Raw genomic sequence first — 14,401 nt, forward strand, 5'->3', positions numbered from 1 at the left:
GGACTTGAGATTTGCATGGTGTTCCAGGTATAGATTTGAATTAAGCCTGACACTATCTCTGACTGGTCATACAATATATTTCAGACCCAGGCAACATGAGCTCAGCCTTGCAGAGGACTGCTACAGAGCCAGTTGGAAGACAGTCTGCATGCAACCTGCGCCATGAGTAAACGGTCACACATAAAGACTAGGCTTACTGTGAGCCATCTCATCTTACTAAGCTAACACAATGCTTGTATTTTACCTTTTGACAGTTTTTTTTCTTCTTCTTCACATTGTTTGTCAATTTGTCACATGAGAGTGAATGTATGATTATGTTAAATATGGGCGGAGTGTGAGTTTTATTTTCTCCACAAACCACAATGATTACGAGGATTATAATAAAATCTCACCATTTATTTGGAGAGCATTTGTTCATTCATACCATTGCTTCATTTTATTTGACATAAGATTAATTTATAAATACAGTATGAATGGCACACACATACTCTTTGTGAACATATAAAGCTTTTTCTTAAATACATTATGCAACAAAATCATGAGACCTATCTCTCTTCACATTTGACTTTAAAGGCCTCAGTAATGCACCCAAAGGATGCATATCAGTTGAATTAGATTTTATTCCAAAGGGCTGTTCCTCCTTAAGTGATAGCAAATACTTTTTTCATAAAGTATCTTCATCATTTGCATTGTCTATTTTCTGCTGGTTAGCTGCTGGCTCTGATTGACTTAAAAATGCCTTTTCACAAGAAGGATAAGATTCAATGTGGTACGTGTAAAACAGATTATTGTGTCCGTAGTGGCCATTTTGTGTCATGATGTACCATGATGCTCACCACTAAGGCACATTTTCCTCTTCTTCTCCATCCATTGTTTTCACCCTCTTCACTTCAGGCCATGCTGGCTCTCATGGTGTCTGCGGAGGTCCACCTTGCGATGGAAGCCCTTGACACAGATCTCACAGCCAAAGGGCTTAAAGCCTGTGTGTTTACGACTATGTGTGATGAGGTTGGAGCTCTGGCTAAACGCCTTGCCACACACCTGGCATTTGTGGGGCTTCTCACCTAAATAGACACATACAAAAACATGTTTAAACTGTGGCATTATCATATCTATCATAATCAAATATCACAGTTTCATTTTGTATTGATGCTCTTGCTGTACACGTGAGCAATATTTTGCATTTCCCATCTAGTATAAAAACAGATAACGTAACGCATGAGGTATATCTGTGCTGTAAAGTCAGTATCAATGACTGGGAGGAAAGAATGATGCCATTGTTAAGATTTGTCAAACATTCATTGGAGACATATTCTGCCTGCACAGAGTTCATTTCACAGAGGCCTCGGCAAAGTAGGAAAACCAGATATGCAAATCAGATGGACATTTGTTTAAGTTTCTTTTTCTGATTCATCAGGAGTTATATTACTCTTGGAAACAATTCATGTTAAAAGCACCTAGAAAGCAGAGAACTACAGTGTGAGGCAATCACTAACGTTGCCTTTCAGTTTTCTGAGAAATTACAATACACTCAAATCAGTGGTTGGATCCCTAACTTTGGTGCTCTGTGGATGCTCTTCTCTCCTCACCTGTGTGGATGTAGGTGTGTTTCTTCATGTCCGACTTCTGGTGGAACCTCTTTCCACAGTACTGACAGGGGTAGGGTCTGGTGTCTGAGTGGATGAGTAGATGGGTGGAGAGGGTGGAGGAGCGCTTGAATGTCTTTCCACACATCTTGCATTCAAAACTTCTTTCCTTTGTTTAAAGAAATATGTACTTAATTTATCATCTCATGTCAAATATGATCATTCTCATGAAAGTATACACATAACTTAGGGCAATTTGGACAATGTGCCAGAGTACACATCTCTGGTTGTCTGTCTTGTCTCCTTAACCATCTCCAACAGGACACTGTGCATTGTGGGTACCTGTGAGTGAACATTCATGTGTTGCTCCAGGCTGACAGCATGGCCAAAGGTTTTCCTGCAAATGCTGCAGCCGAACGGTCTGGTCCCGCTGTGGGAGCGTCTGACATGCACCTCCAGACCATGAGGGGTTGAGAACACCTGCCGTGGCAGAGGGGGACAGGGAAGTTATCAACCGGCTAGGAGGAGCTTATCAAAAAGTCACAATATCAATGTGTAGTCTTTTAAACGTGTTGTGGCAGTCTAATTATGTATAGGCCCATTAGCTATTGTCAGTTACACAGTGTAAAGAGAAAGCTGTTCTTCCACTCCTGCATATGTACCTTGTCACAGGTGATGCAGTGATAAGTTCCAGAGGTGGGGTAGTAGTGTGTGCTGCAGTCCAGAGGTTGCTGGGGCTCAGGGCTATTGCTGACGTGAGCCCCAAACAGGCTGCTGGAGTGCTGCATGAGGGAGGGGGGGAAGCCCATCTGATGAAAGTCATAGGGTGCAGGTACAGAGTCCCAGGTGTAGGAGGGCTTGTAGTAGGCAGGGAGCTCTGCCATGTGAGCCTCTGAGGGTAGACGTAATATGAGAATTGACTCAATGAACACTTCCTCTGAAAAAACCTTCTGAATCATATGCTGTCCCATTTAGGACCAATAAGGTTATATTCTATTCTATTCCCAACAGTTTTTGTCTCTTCAAAACATCCCAGCCCAGTTGGAGGGTCTCTCACCTGATAAGTAGTATGGCCGTGGAGCAGGGGTACCAGGGTGTCCTGTTGGGTCAGGGTGAAAGGGGACTGGTCGTTCAGGCTCCTGCTCATTTTTCATGTAAGAATAGGGGTCAGGATGAGTGGGCTGACCCAGTGACTGAGGCCTGACTGGAGACTCTGGACTCTTTAGTTCTGACGAGATCAAATCAAATACAGTGTTTTTTGTCACATGGACCGAATACAACAGGTATAGAGACCTTTTCCAACAATGGAGAGTTAAAAAGTAAGAAAATATCAAAATAAAAAAAGTACCAGTACCTGTCAATTCACAATTGTAAATATGATTAATTGAGTCTCAACATAAAGTCAAAAAAGTTTATCTGTGAAAGTGTACATAAATGTACAGGTAACTGCCAAAATAAAGGAAACACTTGAGTAAATGATAGATAAAGGGTATATTAAAAGCAGGTTCTTCCACACAGATGTGGCTGTGGTTCCGAAGTTAATTAAGCAATTAAAACATCCCATTATGCTTAGGGTCATGTATAAAAATGTCCAGTTGCCAATTATGTTGGCTATCATGGCTAGAAGAAGAGATCTCAGTGGCCATGTCCAAATACCCATACTAGCGTACTAAATAGTATCAAATCAATCAAATCAAATTGTATTGGTCACATGCGCCGATTACAACAGGTGTAGACCTTACAGTGAAATGCTTACTTACAAGCATTTCACTGAGGTAATATGTACATGTAGGTAGAGTTAAAGTGACTATGCATAGATAATAAACAGAGAGTAGCAGCAGCGTAAAGGGGGGGGGGGGGGTTTGGTATACACCACCTGGTATATACATGTCACGCCCTGACTCAGGGGACTCTTATATGTTGAGTCAGGGTGTGTATATTCTTTGTTGTGTATGTTCTATGTTGTATATTCTAGTATGTGTGGATCTATGTTGGCCGGTGTGGTTCCCAATCAGAAGCAGCTGTCGCTCGTTGTCTCTGATTGGGGACCATACTTAGGCAGCCTATTGGCACTGTCTAGTTGTGGGATCTTGTTCCGTGTAAGGTTAGTTGTGTGTCTACCTTAGGACTTCACGTTTCGTTTCCTTTGTTGTTTTGTCGTGTGTTTAACAGTTAAAATAAACATGTACGCATATCACGCTGCGCCTTGGTCTGACCCGTCATTAAACGAACGTGACAGAAGATCCCACCAAACAAGGACCAAGCAGCGTGCCGAGAAGGAGCAAACGCCTGGGACTCAACAGGAGGTTATGTTAGTAGATGTCCTCCTCGGGTGGGGGAGAATTACGGAGGGGGAAGCCGTCCGTTATCGGAAGGCGATGAAGGAGGATGCCCAGGTAGGAGAGGAGAAACGGCCCCAACAGTGCCGACGACGGAGACCCGAGAAGCAACCCCAAGTAAATGTTTTGGGGGGGCACACGGTGTGGATGACGAGGCAGCAGGAGGCCGTTAAAGGGCGGATCTGCAGGTTAGGAGAGGAGGCCACCATGTTACGGGGGCTATTGGTTCAGAGGGAGCAGGAGTTATTCGGTCAGAGGGAGGCGCTACAGAAGGCTGAAAGGGAGAAGGAAAGAGTAGAGACACGGCGAGAGGAGCTGGTTAGGCAGCAGAAGGAGCGGGGGTTAATAAAGGAACCCAGTCCTGCTCCTCGCACCAAGCAAGTGGTGCGTGTCGCCAGTCCGGTCCGGCCTGTTCCTGCTCCCCGCACCAAGCCAGTGGTGCGTGTTCCCAGTACGGCCCGGCCCGTTCCTGCCCCTCGCACCAAGCCTGTGGTGCGTGTCGCCAGTCCGGCCCGGCCTGTTCCTGCTCCTCGCACCAAGCCAGTGGTGCGCGTCGCCAGTCCGGCCCGGCCTGTTCCTGCTCCTCGCACCAAGCCAGTGGTGCGCGTCGCCAGCCCGGCCCGGCCTGTTCCTACTCCTCGCACCAAGCCAGTGGTGCGCGTCGCCAGCCCGGCCCGGCCTGTTCCTGCTCCTCGCACCAAGCCAGTGGTGCGCGTCGCCAGTCCGGCCCGGCCCGTTCCTGCCCCTCGCACCAAGCCAGTGGTGCGTGTTCCTAGTCAGGTCCGGCCTGTGCCTGCTCCTCGCACCAGACCAGTGGTGCATTTGTCCGGCACGGCCCGTGCCCGTCAGCTGCTCCACTCCGGAGCCAGAGCAGTCCGCTCCACCGGTGCCTGATCCAGCTCCGGTCAGCTGCGCCACTCCGGAGCCAGAGCAGTCCGCTCCACCGGGGTTAAGTCCAGCTCCGGTCAGCGGCTCCACTCCGGAGCCAGAGCAGTCTGCTCCACCGGTGCCTGATCCAGCTCCGGTCAGCGGCTCCACTCCGGAGCCAGAGCAGTCCGCTCCACCGGTGCCCAGTCCAGCTCCGGTCAGCGGCTCCAGTCCAGACCATGACGTCACCCCTCTCCAGGTTCGGGGTCTCCCACACCAGGGTCCAGACAGGGCCTGGCGTATCGTGGGAGGAAGGAGAGGGGAAGTAGCGCGCCGAGGTCCAGAACAGACCAGGGGCGCAACAGGGAGGCGGAGAGTGAGAGGTCGTCACGCCCCGAGCCGGATCCGCCTCCGAGGCGGAATGCCCACCCGGCCCCTACCCTGTTATGTTTATGTTGTGCGGTCGGAGTCCGCACCTTTGAGGGGGGGGTACTGTCACGCCCTGACTCAGGGGACTCTTATATGTTGAGTCAGGGTGTGTATATTCTTTGTTGTGTATGTTCTATGTTGTATATTCTAGTATGTGTGGATCTATGTTGGCCGGTGTGGTTCCCAATCAGAGGCAGCTGTCGCTCGTTGTCTCTGATTGGGGACCATACTTAGGCAGCCTATTGGCACTGTCTAGTTGTGGGATCTTGTTCCGTGTAAGGTTAGTTGTGTGTCTACCTTAGGACTTCACGTTTCGTTTCCTTTGTTGTTTTGTCGTGTGTTTAACAGTTAAAATAAACATGTACGCATATCACGCTGCGCCTTGGTCTGACCCGTCATTAAACAAGCGTGACAATACAGTTGAAGTCAGAAGTTTACATACACCTTAGCCAAATACATTTAAACTCAGTTTTTCACAATTCCTGACATTTTATCCTAGTACAAATTCCCTGTGTTAGGTCAGTTAGGATCACCACTTTATTTTAAGAATGTGAAATGTCCGAATAATAGTAGAGAGAATTATTTATTTCAGATGTTATTTCTTTCATCACATTCCCAGTAGGTCAGAAGTGTACATACACTCAATTAGTATTTGATTGCGTTGCCTTTAAATTGTTTAACTTGGGTGAAACATTTCGGGTAGCCTTCCACAAGCTTCCCACAATAAGTTGGGGGAATTTTGGCCCATTCCTCCTGACAGAGCTGGTGTAACTGAGTCAGGTTTGTAGGCCTCCTTGCTCGCACACGCTTTTTCAGTTCAGCCCACAAATTTTCTATAGGATTGAGGTCAGGGCTTTGTGATGGCCACACCAATATCTTGACTTTGTTGTCCTTAAGCCATTTTGCCACAACTTTAGAAGTATGCTTGGGGTCATTGTCCATTTGGAAGACCCATTTGCAACCAAGCTTTAACTTCCTGACTGATGTCTTGAGTTGTTGCTTCAATATATCCACATAATTTTCCTTCCTCATGATGCCATCTATTTTGTGAAGTCCACCAGTCCCTCCTGCAGCAAAGCACCCCCACAGCATGATGCTGCCAACCCTGTGCTTCACGGTTGGGATGGTGTTCTTCGGCTTGCAAGCGACCCCCTTTTTCCTCCAAACATAACGATGGTCATTATGGCCAAACAGTTCTATTTTTGTTTCATCAGACCAGAGGACATTTCTCCAAAAAGTACGATCTTTGTCCCCATGTGCAGTTGCAAACCGTAGTCTGGCTTTTTTATGGCGGTTTTGGAGCAGTGGCTTCTTCATTGCTGAGCGGCCTTTCAGGTTATGTCGATATAGGACTCGTTTTACTGTGGATATAGATACTTTTGTACCGGTTTCCAGCAACTTCACAAGGTCCTTTGCTGTTGTTCTGGGATTGATTTGCACTTTTCGCACCAAAGTACATTCATCTCTAGGAGACAGAACGCATCTCCTTCCTGAGCGGTATGACGGCTGCATGGTCCCATGGTGTTTATACTTGCGTACTATTGTTTGTACAGATGAACGTGGTACCTTCAGGCGTTTGGAAATTGCTCCCAAGGATGAACCAGACAAATTTTTCCTGGATGGCAGGAAGCTTGGCCCCAGTGATGTACTGGGCCGTACGTACTACCCTCTGTAGTGCCTTGCGGTCGGAGGCCAAGCAGTTGCCATACCAGGTAGTGATGCAACCAGTCAGGATGCTCTCTATGGTGCAGCTGTATAACTTTTTGAGGATCTGAGGACCCATGCCAAATATTTTGTATTTGCGAAAATAAATAATGTTTTATAGTATGTGAAATTTCGAAAATAGTACTTCCAATGCATCATCTAATGCGCGATTGCATTGACTCCCGCTATTCGTTCATTTTGGTACAGTGCATCAATTTATCTGATTTTCAGCTGTTGTCAAACACATGAGTTGGAAAAGACAAGTGAATTACACTACCAGTGAAGAATTTGGACACACCTACTCATTCAAGGGTTTTTCTTTATTTTTATTATTTTTTACATTGTAGAATAATAGTGAAGACATCAAAACTATGAAATAACACATATGGAATCATGTAGTAACCAAAAAAGTGTTAAATACCATCAAGCAAAAACCATCAAGCGCTATGATGAAACTGGCTCTCATGAGGACCGACACAGGAATGGAAGACCCAGAGTACCTCTGCTGCAGAGGTTAAGTTCATTAGAGTTACCAGCTTCAGAAATTGCAGCCCAAATAAATGCTTCACAGAGTTCAGGTCACAGACACATCTCAACATCAACTGTTCAGAGGAGACTGTGTGAATCAGGTCTTCATGGTCAAATTGCTGCAAAGAAATCACTACTAAAGGACACCAATAAGAAGAAGAGACTTGCTTGTGCCAAGAAACACGAGCAATGGACATTAGACCGGTGAAAATGTGTCCTTTAGTCTGGAGTCCAAATTTGAGATTTTTGTTTCCAACCGCCAAGGCTTTGTGAGACACGGTGTGGGTGAACGGATGATCTCTGCATGTGTATTTCCCACCGTAAAGCATGGAGGAGGAGGTGTTATGGTGTGGGGGTGCTTTGCTGGTGACACTGTCAGTGATTTATTTAGAATTCAAGGCATACTTAACCAGCATGGCTACCACAGCATTCTGCAGAGATTCGCCATCCCATCTGGTTTGGGCTTAGTGGGACTATCATTTGTTTTTCAACAGGACAATGATCCAACACACCTCCAGGCTGTGTAAGGGCTATTTTACCAAGAAGGAGAGTGATGGAGTGCTGCATAAGATGACCTGGCCTCCACAATCCCCCGACCTCAACCCAATTGAGTTGGTTTGGGATGAGTCTGACCGCAGAGTGAAGGAAAAGCAGCCAACAAGTGCTCAGCACATGTGGGAACTCTCTCAAGACTGTTGGAAAAGCATTCCAGGTGAAGCTGGTTGAGAGAATGCCAAGAGTGTGCAAAGCTGTCATCAAGGCAAAGGGTGGCTATTTGAAGAATCTCAAATATAAAATATATTTTGATTTGTTTAACACTTTTTTGGTTTCTACATGATTCCATATGTGTTATTTCATAGTTTGATGTCTTCACTATTATTGTACAATGTAGAAAATAGTAAAAAGAAAGAAAAACCCTGGAATGAGTAGGTGTGTCCAAACTTTTGACTGGTACTGTACATTAGAGCAAACACTGAAATGAGTATGCAGTTTAAGTATGTACACTGAACAAAAATATAAACGCAACATGTAAAGTGTTGGTCCCATGTTTCATGAGCTGAAATAAAAAATGCCAGACATTTTCCATATATTTCTCTCAAATTTTGTGCACAAATTTGTTTACATTCCTATTAGTGAGCGTTTTTCCTTTGCCAAGATAATACATCCACCTGACAGGTGTGGAATATCAAGAAGCTGATTAAACAGCATGATCATTACACAGGTGCACCTTGTGCTGCAGACAATGTACTCCTGAGTGGCGCAGTGGTCTAAGGCACTGCATCGCAGTGCTAACTGTGCCACTAGAGATCCTGGTTCGAATCCAGGCTCTGTCGCAGCCGGCCGCGACCGGGAGACTCATGGGCGGCACACAATTGGCCCAGCGTCGTCCAGGGTAGGGGAGGGAATGGCCGGCAGGGATGTAGCTCAGTTGATAGAGCATGGCGTTTGCAACGCCAGGGTTGTGGGTTCGATTCCCACGGGGGGCCAGTATAAAAAAATATGTGTTCACTAACTGTAAGTCGCTCTGGATAAGAGCGTCTGCTAAATGACAAAAAAATAAAAGGCCACTTTAGAATGTGAAGTTTTGCCACACAACACAATGCCACTCTGATTGGCAGGGCCTGGCTCCCCAGGGGTGGGCCTGGTTGTCAAGTGGGTGGGCCTATGCCGTCCCAGGACACACATGGCTGCACCCCTGCCCAGTCATGTGAAATCCATAGATTAGGGCCTAATAAATGTATTTCAATTGACTGATTTCCTTATATGAACTGTAACTCAGTAAAATCTTTGAAATTGTTGCATGTTGCGTTTACATTTTTCTTCAGTATAGTACACTAGTATGGGTATTCGGACACGGCCAATGACTTTGAAAGAGGGGTCTCAAAGGGTTTAAAGTGTATGTGTGTCACCAGATCTCAAGCCAATTGAACACTATGGGAGATTCTGGAGCAGCACCTGAGACAGTGTTTTCCACCATCAACAAAACACAAAATGATGGTATTTCCCGTGAAAGAATGGTGTCGCATACGTCCAATAAAGATGTATCTTTTGCATATCCTTGACACCGGCCCTAACCGCTCAGTTTCAATAGGCTAATTACAATGAATTCAAGGAATTCAGTGAATTGTGAACGCATTGACAAATCCGACCATCAATAACAGTCTTAGCATTTTTCCCTTGCTTTGGACGATACTTCGTCTAATAGTCCAACAGGTGTTGCCTCTGTCCTCAATTTCATTTATTTTCTATGATGATGTTTAACATATATTTAGAAAAGTCCCACTGCATGCTGCAACTCATCATTATGTATTAACTTTCCTCAAGTCAAATAAATGTCATTTGTTTTTCTTTTTTTTTGCAATAGCCTATTTTGGTGCAGATAATATAAAAATGACTGATGTCTATGATGCACAGGGGTGTGAATAAATTACAAGCAAACGTAAACTTGTCATTGTGTCAATTGATTAATTATAAACTGTGGCAATGCATGAAATAACTTGCAAATCATTATACACTTGTAAAAGTATTGATGTGTCTCCATAATAATCTTGACATTCTTACTTGTAAATTCAGGGTCCCTCGGTTCGGTTTCATCTTCGTGAGATCGGTGCACATTGTAAGATGTGCACCTCTTGTTTTTCACCAAAAAGGATCGTGGCATGACAACGCTGTTGGAAAAGATAATTATGGCAAATGCTTATACGCAACTCAACATATTTTAGGTATTTTGGAGGCCTAGGCCTAGCATGTTATAATGCAGTTTATGAGTCTGTGAACGTTCAAGATTTTTAGGTAGGCTGATATAACATTTTTGATGGAGCGATTCTGAGCGAGGGAAATAATAGGCTAAATAAATTATCATTACATTATTCTTAGACAAATTGTGTCAGATGTGTAAATTCAGTTTAGGTAGGTTGTTTGACTTTATGCTAACACTGTTTTAAATATAGTATAAATAAACTGTAGTCCTACATGAATTGTACATTTAAAATAACCAAGCCATACTAACTAATTCCCAGAATATGCCACAAATTAATATGCTGTCAAATCCAATACAACAGAATGATCAATCAGTATTTGAGTTATCTATGTAGGCCTATCATGAAATATAACGCTTTGAAAGACAGAAAATAAGAACGTTTTCGTTCCAAAAGCATATGATAGGCTTGTGATGTTTAAAACATCACTGACTTGGATAGGCTAATTGTAAAATGCATTAATTAATTTATAACCTACATGAATCTATCGTAATTTTCTTTATTCGAATTATCAATAAAAATACAAAATAAATTATGTTACAGGAAAAATTCGTTATAATATTACACACCTGCTGCACTTACCTTTCGTGTATAAAAAGTAGGTTAGGTAGGATAGTGGTTGTATTACTATATATTGGCAAAGGCTAGCTTACTTTTCCCCCCAGTCTTAAAACAATATCCAATCAGTCGAAGAATACATATTTCCCAAAATCCCTTCGCAAAAGTCAGAAACCAAACCACTGTAAGACATCGCACTTCTTGCTCTCTTTCTTTTTCTCCCCTCCCTGATTTTCAATCAGATACTGTTCTGTAGGAATCTGACTGTGGTTTCAACCAATGAGAGCGCCAACTCGCATTTGGAAATTTGCGTAGAATAACATAAATTAACCTAGACACAACTCCTCGAACTGTTACAAACGATTTTAAGTTTCAAATAGTTCACAAATTAAATTGAAATAATTTTTGAACATCATGTCATCCACATTATTATATTTTGTTTGGTATATAATGGTTTTCAAATTGGAAGGAACAAAGGTCATTTCACCAATTACAGAATATTTTACATCTATTAAAATCGATTAGAGAAACAAAATTAAATCCAATCCAAAAGTTTCACTCCTTACCCTACAACTTGCAATATTTGATTTACAAGATTTACAGTAGTCATTACAATCTCTCTGTTGTGTAAATGAAATTGCCAATACATAGTCTTGGGTGCCTAAGATTTAAATAAGCAAAACTAGGCCCCAGCACCTCCATAGATACACACACCAAACCAGTCTCCGATTATTCATGTTTACACAGTCTTGTTTGCACTGGACTGTATTTTGTGTAGCTGTTCATCAGTTACTGACATAGCCTAGATTTTTTTCTCAGAACTTTTGTCAGACAGTTGGTCAATTCCAGGGTTCTTCAATTCCGGTCCTGGAGGGCCGAAACACCTCTGTTTTTCATCCTCTCCTTCTAATCAGGGGCTAATTCAGACCTGGGACACCAGGTGAGTGCAATTAACTACCAGGTAGAAATAAAAAACAGAAGTGTTTCGGCCCTCCAGGACCGGAATTGAAGAACCCTGGTCTATTCTATCCAACTGTCATAAAGACGTATCTTCATGGATCAGTGCGTTGAAAATAACGAAAACATTATTTTGAATAAAACAAATACAATTAAGTTATTTTGTGTTACAATAACAGTAAAACAATGAATGTCATCTTTGTAAGCTACACTAATATACTGTATCTTGCCAAAATGCGATTTTTCAGTGCATGAACTCACAACGTAATGAAGTGAGGAGGCACACTTGCGACATCACGTGGCGGTTTCTCGTCCATACATTTTTCTCATGCAGGAGCCTCCCATAGAGAATGAAACAGATATCATGTTTGTTAATGTCCCATTATGGCGTCTGTGAGCGCACGGGGAGTGCCATTGAGGCAATCTCCTTTTGAAGTAGTCCATTTTCTTCTTATACTACTTCTATGAGTTGGCAAATAAACTGAAAGAGTGTATACTGCCTAGTGTTTGCTCACGAGTATAATTAATTGACTGATCCCTCCTAATGACCCGGATGGAATCATGTGATCCTGCCTTAACCCAAAGAAAGTCCCACCCAGTTGACTACTTTAAAATGCTGGAAGCCCTCAATGGCGATGTCCATGCCAGAATGGGTTTTATCCATCTAAAGTCCTCTATTTAACTCTATAGAGCCTCCACTAGTCTCCAGTCTAGAGTCTAGATCACCAGTGGTGGTAGTTTGTTAGCTTTCATTCTTGAAAGAACAGCCAACTGCCACCCGATATAAGCCCAGGCAGGGTAAATAACGGTTATTATTCAGATATAGATTAAGGTTTAATTAGAGCAACCACTCAACTTCAGGGGACAAATTAAATATAAGGAGAAATAACATCAGCAGAGAGCTAGCACCTGCTATGGCACTCAACTCTAAACTGAAGAGCTATCGCAGCAACCCCTGCTCTTTATAGCCAGAGAAACAGTTCATGTTCAAGATTGTTTATTAATCATATATGATATATATGGAATACTTAGTGCAACGAAATGCTTACCTGCATCATTACCTATTGACAATGCAACAACAGTAGAAAAGTAGGCTAATTAAGTGAATAAAAGAGTACTACAAAATAAAAGCTCAATGGATAGAAATATGATAAACATTTGCTAAAATATAATACAAGAAGGCATTCAAACGAATTGAAGTAGGATATTTACACGTCACAGGGAATTGTGCAATAGATTGTGCAATAATAAATAGACAAAAAGATCAGCATTCATGGGGTGTGTGTGTAGTACAGTGAGGGAAAAAAGTATTTGATCCCCTGCTGATTTTATATGTTTGCCCACTGACAAAGAAATTATCAGTCTTTAATTTTAATGGTAGGTTTATTTGAACAGTGAGAGACAGAATAACAACAAAAAAATCCAGAAAAACGCATGTCAAAAATGTTATAAATTGATTTGCATTTTAATGAGGGAAATAAGTATTTGACCCCCTCTCAATCAGAAAGATTTCTGGCTCCCAGGTGTCTTTTATACAGGTAACGAGCTGAGATTAGGAGCACACTCTTAAAGGGAGTGCTCCTAATCTCAGCTTGTTACCTGTATAAAAGACACCTGTCCACAGAAGCAATCAATCAATCAGATTACACTCTCCACCATGGCCAAGACCAAAGAGCTCTCCAAGGATGTCAGGGACAAGATTGTAGACCTACACAAGGCTGGAATGGGCTACAAGACCATCGCCAAGCAGCTTGGTGAGAAGGTGACAACAGTTGGTGCGATTATTCGCAAATGGAAGAAACACAAAAGAACTGTCAATTTCCCTTGGCCTGAGTCTCCATGCAAGATCTCACCTCGTGGAGTTGCAATGATCATGAGAACGGTGAGGAATCAGCCCAGAAATACACGGGAGGATCTTGTCAATGATCTCAAGGCAGCTGATACCATAGTCACCAAGAAAACAATTGGTAACACACTACGCCGTGAAGGACTGAAATCCTGCAGCGCCCGCAAGGTCCCCCTGCTCAAGAAAGCACATATACAGGGCCGTCTGAAGTTTGCCAATGAACATCTGAATGATTCAGAGGAGAACTGGGTGAAAGTGTTGTGGTCAGATGAGACCAAAATCGAGCTCTTTGGCATCAACTCAACTCGCCGTGTTTGGAGGAGGAGGAATGCTGCCTATGACCCCAAACATGGAGGTGGAAACATTATGCTTTGGGGGTGTTTTTCTGCTAAGGGGACAGGACAACTTCACCGCATCAAAGGGATGATGGACGGGGCCGTCAAATCTTGGGGGAGAACCTCCTTCCCTCAGCCAGGGCATTGAAAATGGGTCGTGGATGGATATTCCAGCATGACAATGACCCAAAACACACGGCCAAGGCAACAAAAGAGTGACTCAAGAAGAAGCATATTAAGGTACTGGAGTGGCCTAGCCAGTCTCCAGACCTTAATCCCATAGAAAATCTGTGGAGGGAACTAAAGGTTCGAGTTGCCAAATGTCAGCCTCGAAACCTTAATGACTTGGAGAAGATCTGCAAAGAGGAGTGGGACAAAATCCCTCCTGAGATGTGTGCAAACCTGGTGGCCAACTACAAGAAACATCTGACCTCTGTGATTGCCAACAAGGGTTTTGCCACCAAGTACTAAGTCATGTTTAGCAAGATGTCGA

At 43.4% G+C, this 14,401-nt stretch overlaps 1 protein-coding gene across 1 annotated transcript; it reads right to left on the reverse strand.

Annotated features, from left to right (window-relative positions):
- Window positions 1-377: 377 nt before the first annotated feature.
- Window positions 378-10,993, reverse strand: LOC311099795 (zinc finger protein Gfi-1b-like). The gene is made up of 7 exons (XM_084140544.1): window positions 10,795-10,993; window positions 10,016-10,122; window positions 2,644-2,814; window positions 2,249-2,478; window positions 1,929-2,066; window positions 1,590-1,755; window positions 378-1,064 (listed from the first exon to the last, which is right to left on the reverse strand). Exons 2-7 carry the CDS (start codon window positions 10,113-10,115, stop codon window positions 886-888), a joined length of 984 nt encoding a protein of 327 aa, XP_083996670.1. The 5' UTR covers window positions 10,116-10,122; window positions 10,795-10,993; the 3' UTR covers window positions 378-885.
- Window positions 10,994-14,401: the final 3,408 nt, after the last annotated feature.

This window comes from Coregonus lavaretus, assembly GCF_964263955.1.
Source record: "Coregonus lavaretus genome assembly, chromosome: 24".
NCBI classification, from domain to species: Eukaryota; Metazoa; Chordata; class Actinopteri; order Salmoniformes; family Salmonidae; genus Coregonus; species Coregonus lavaretus.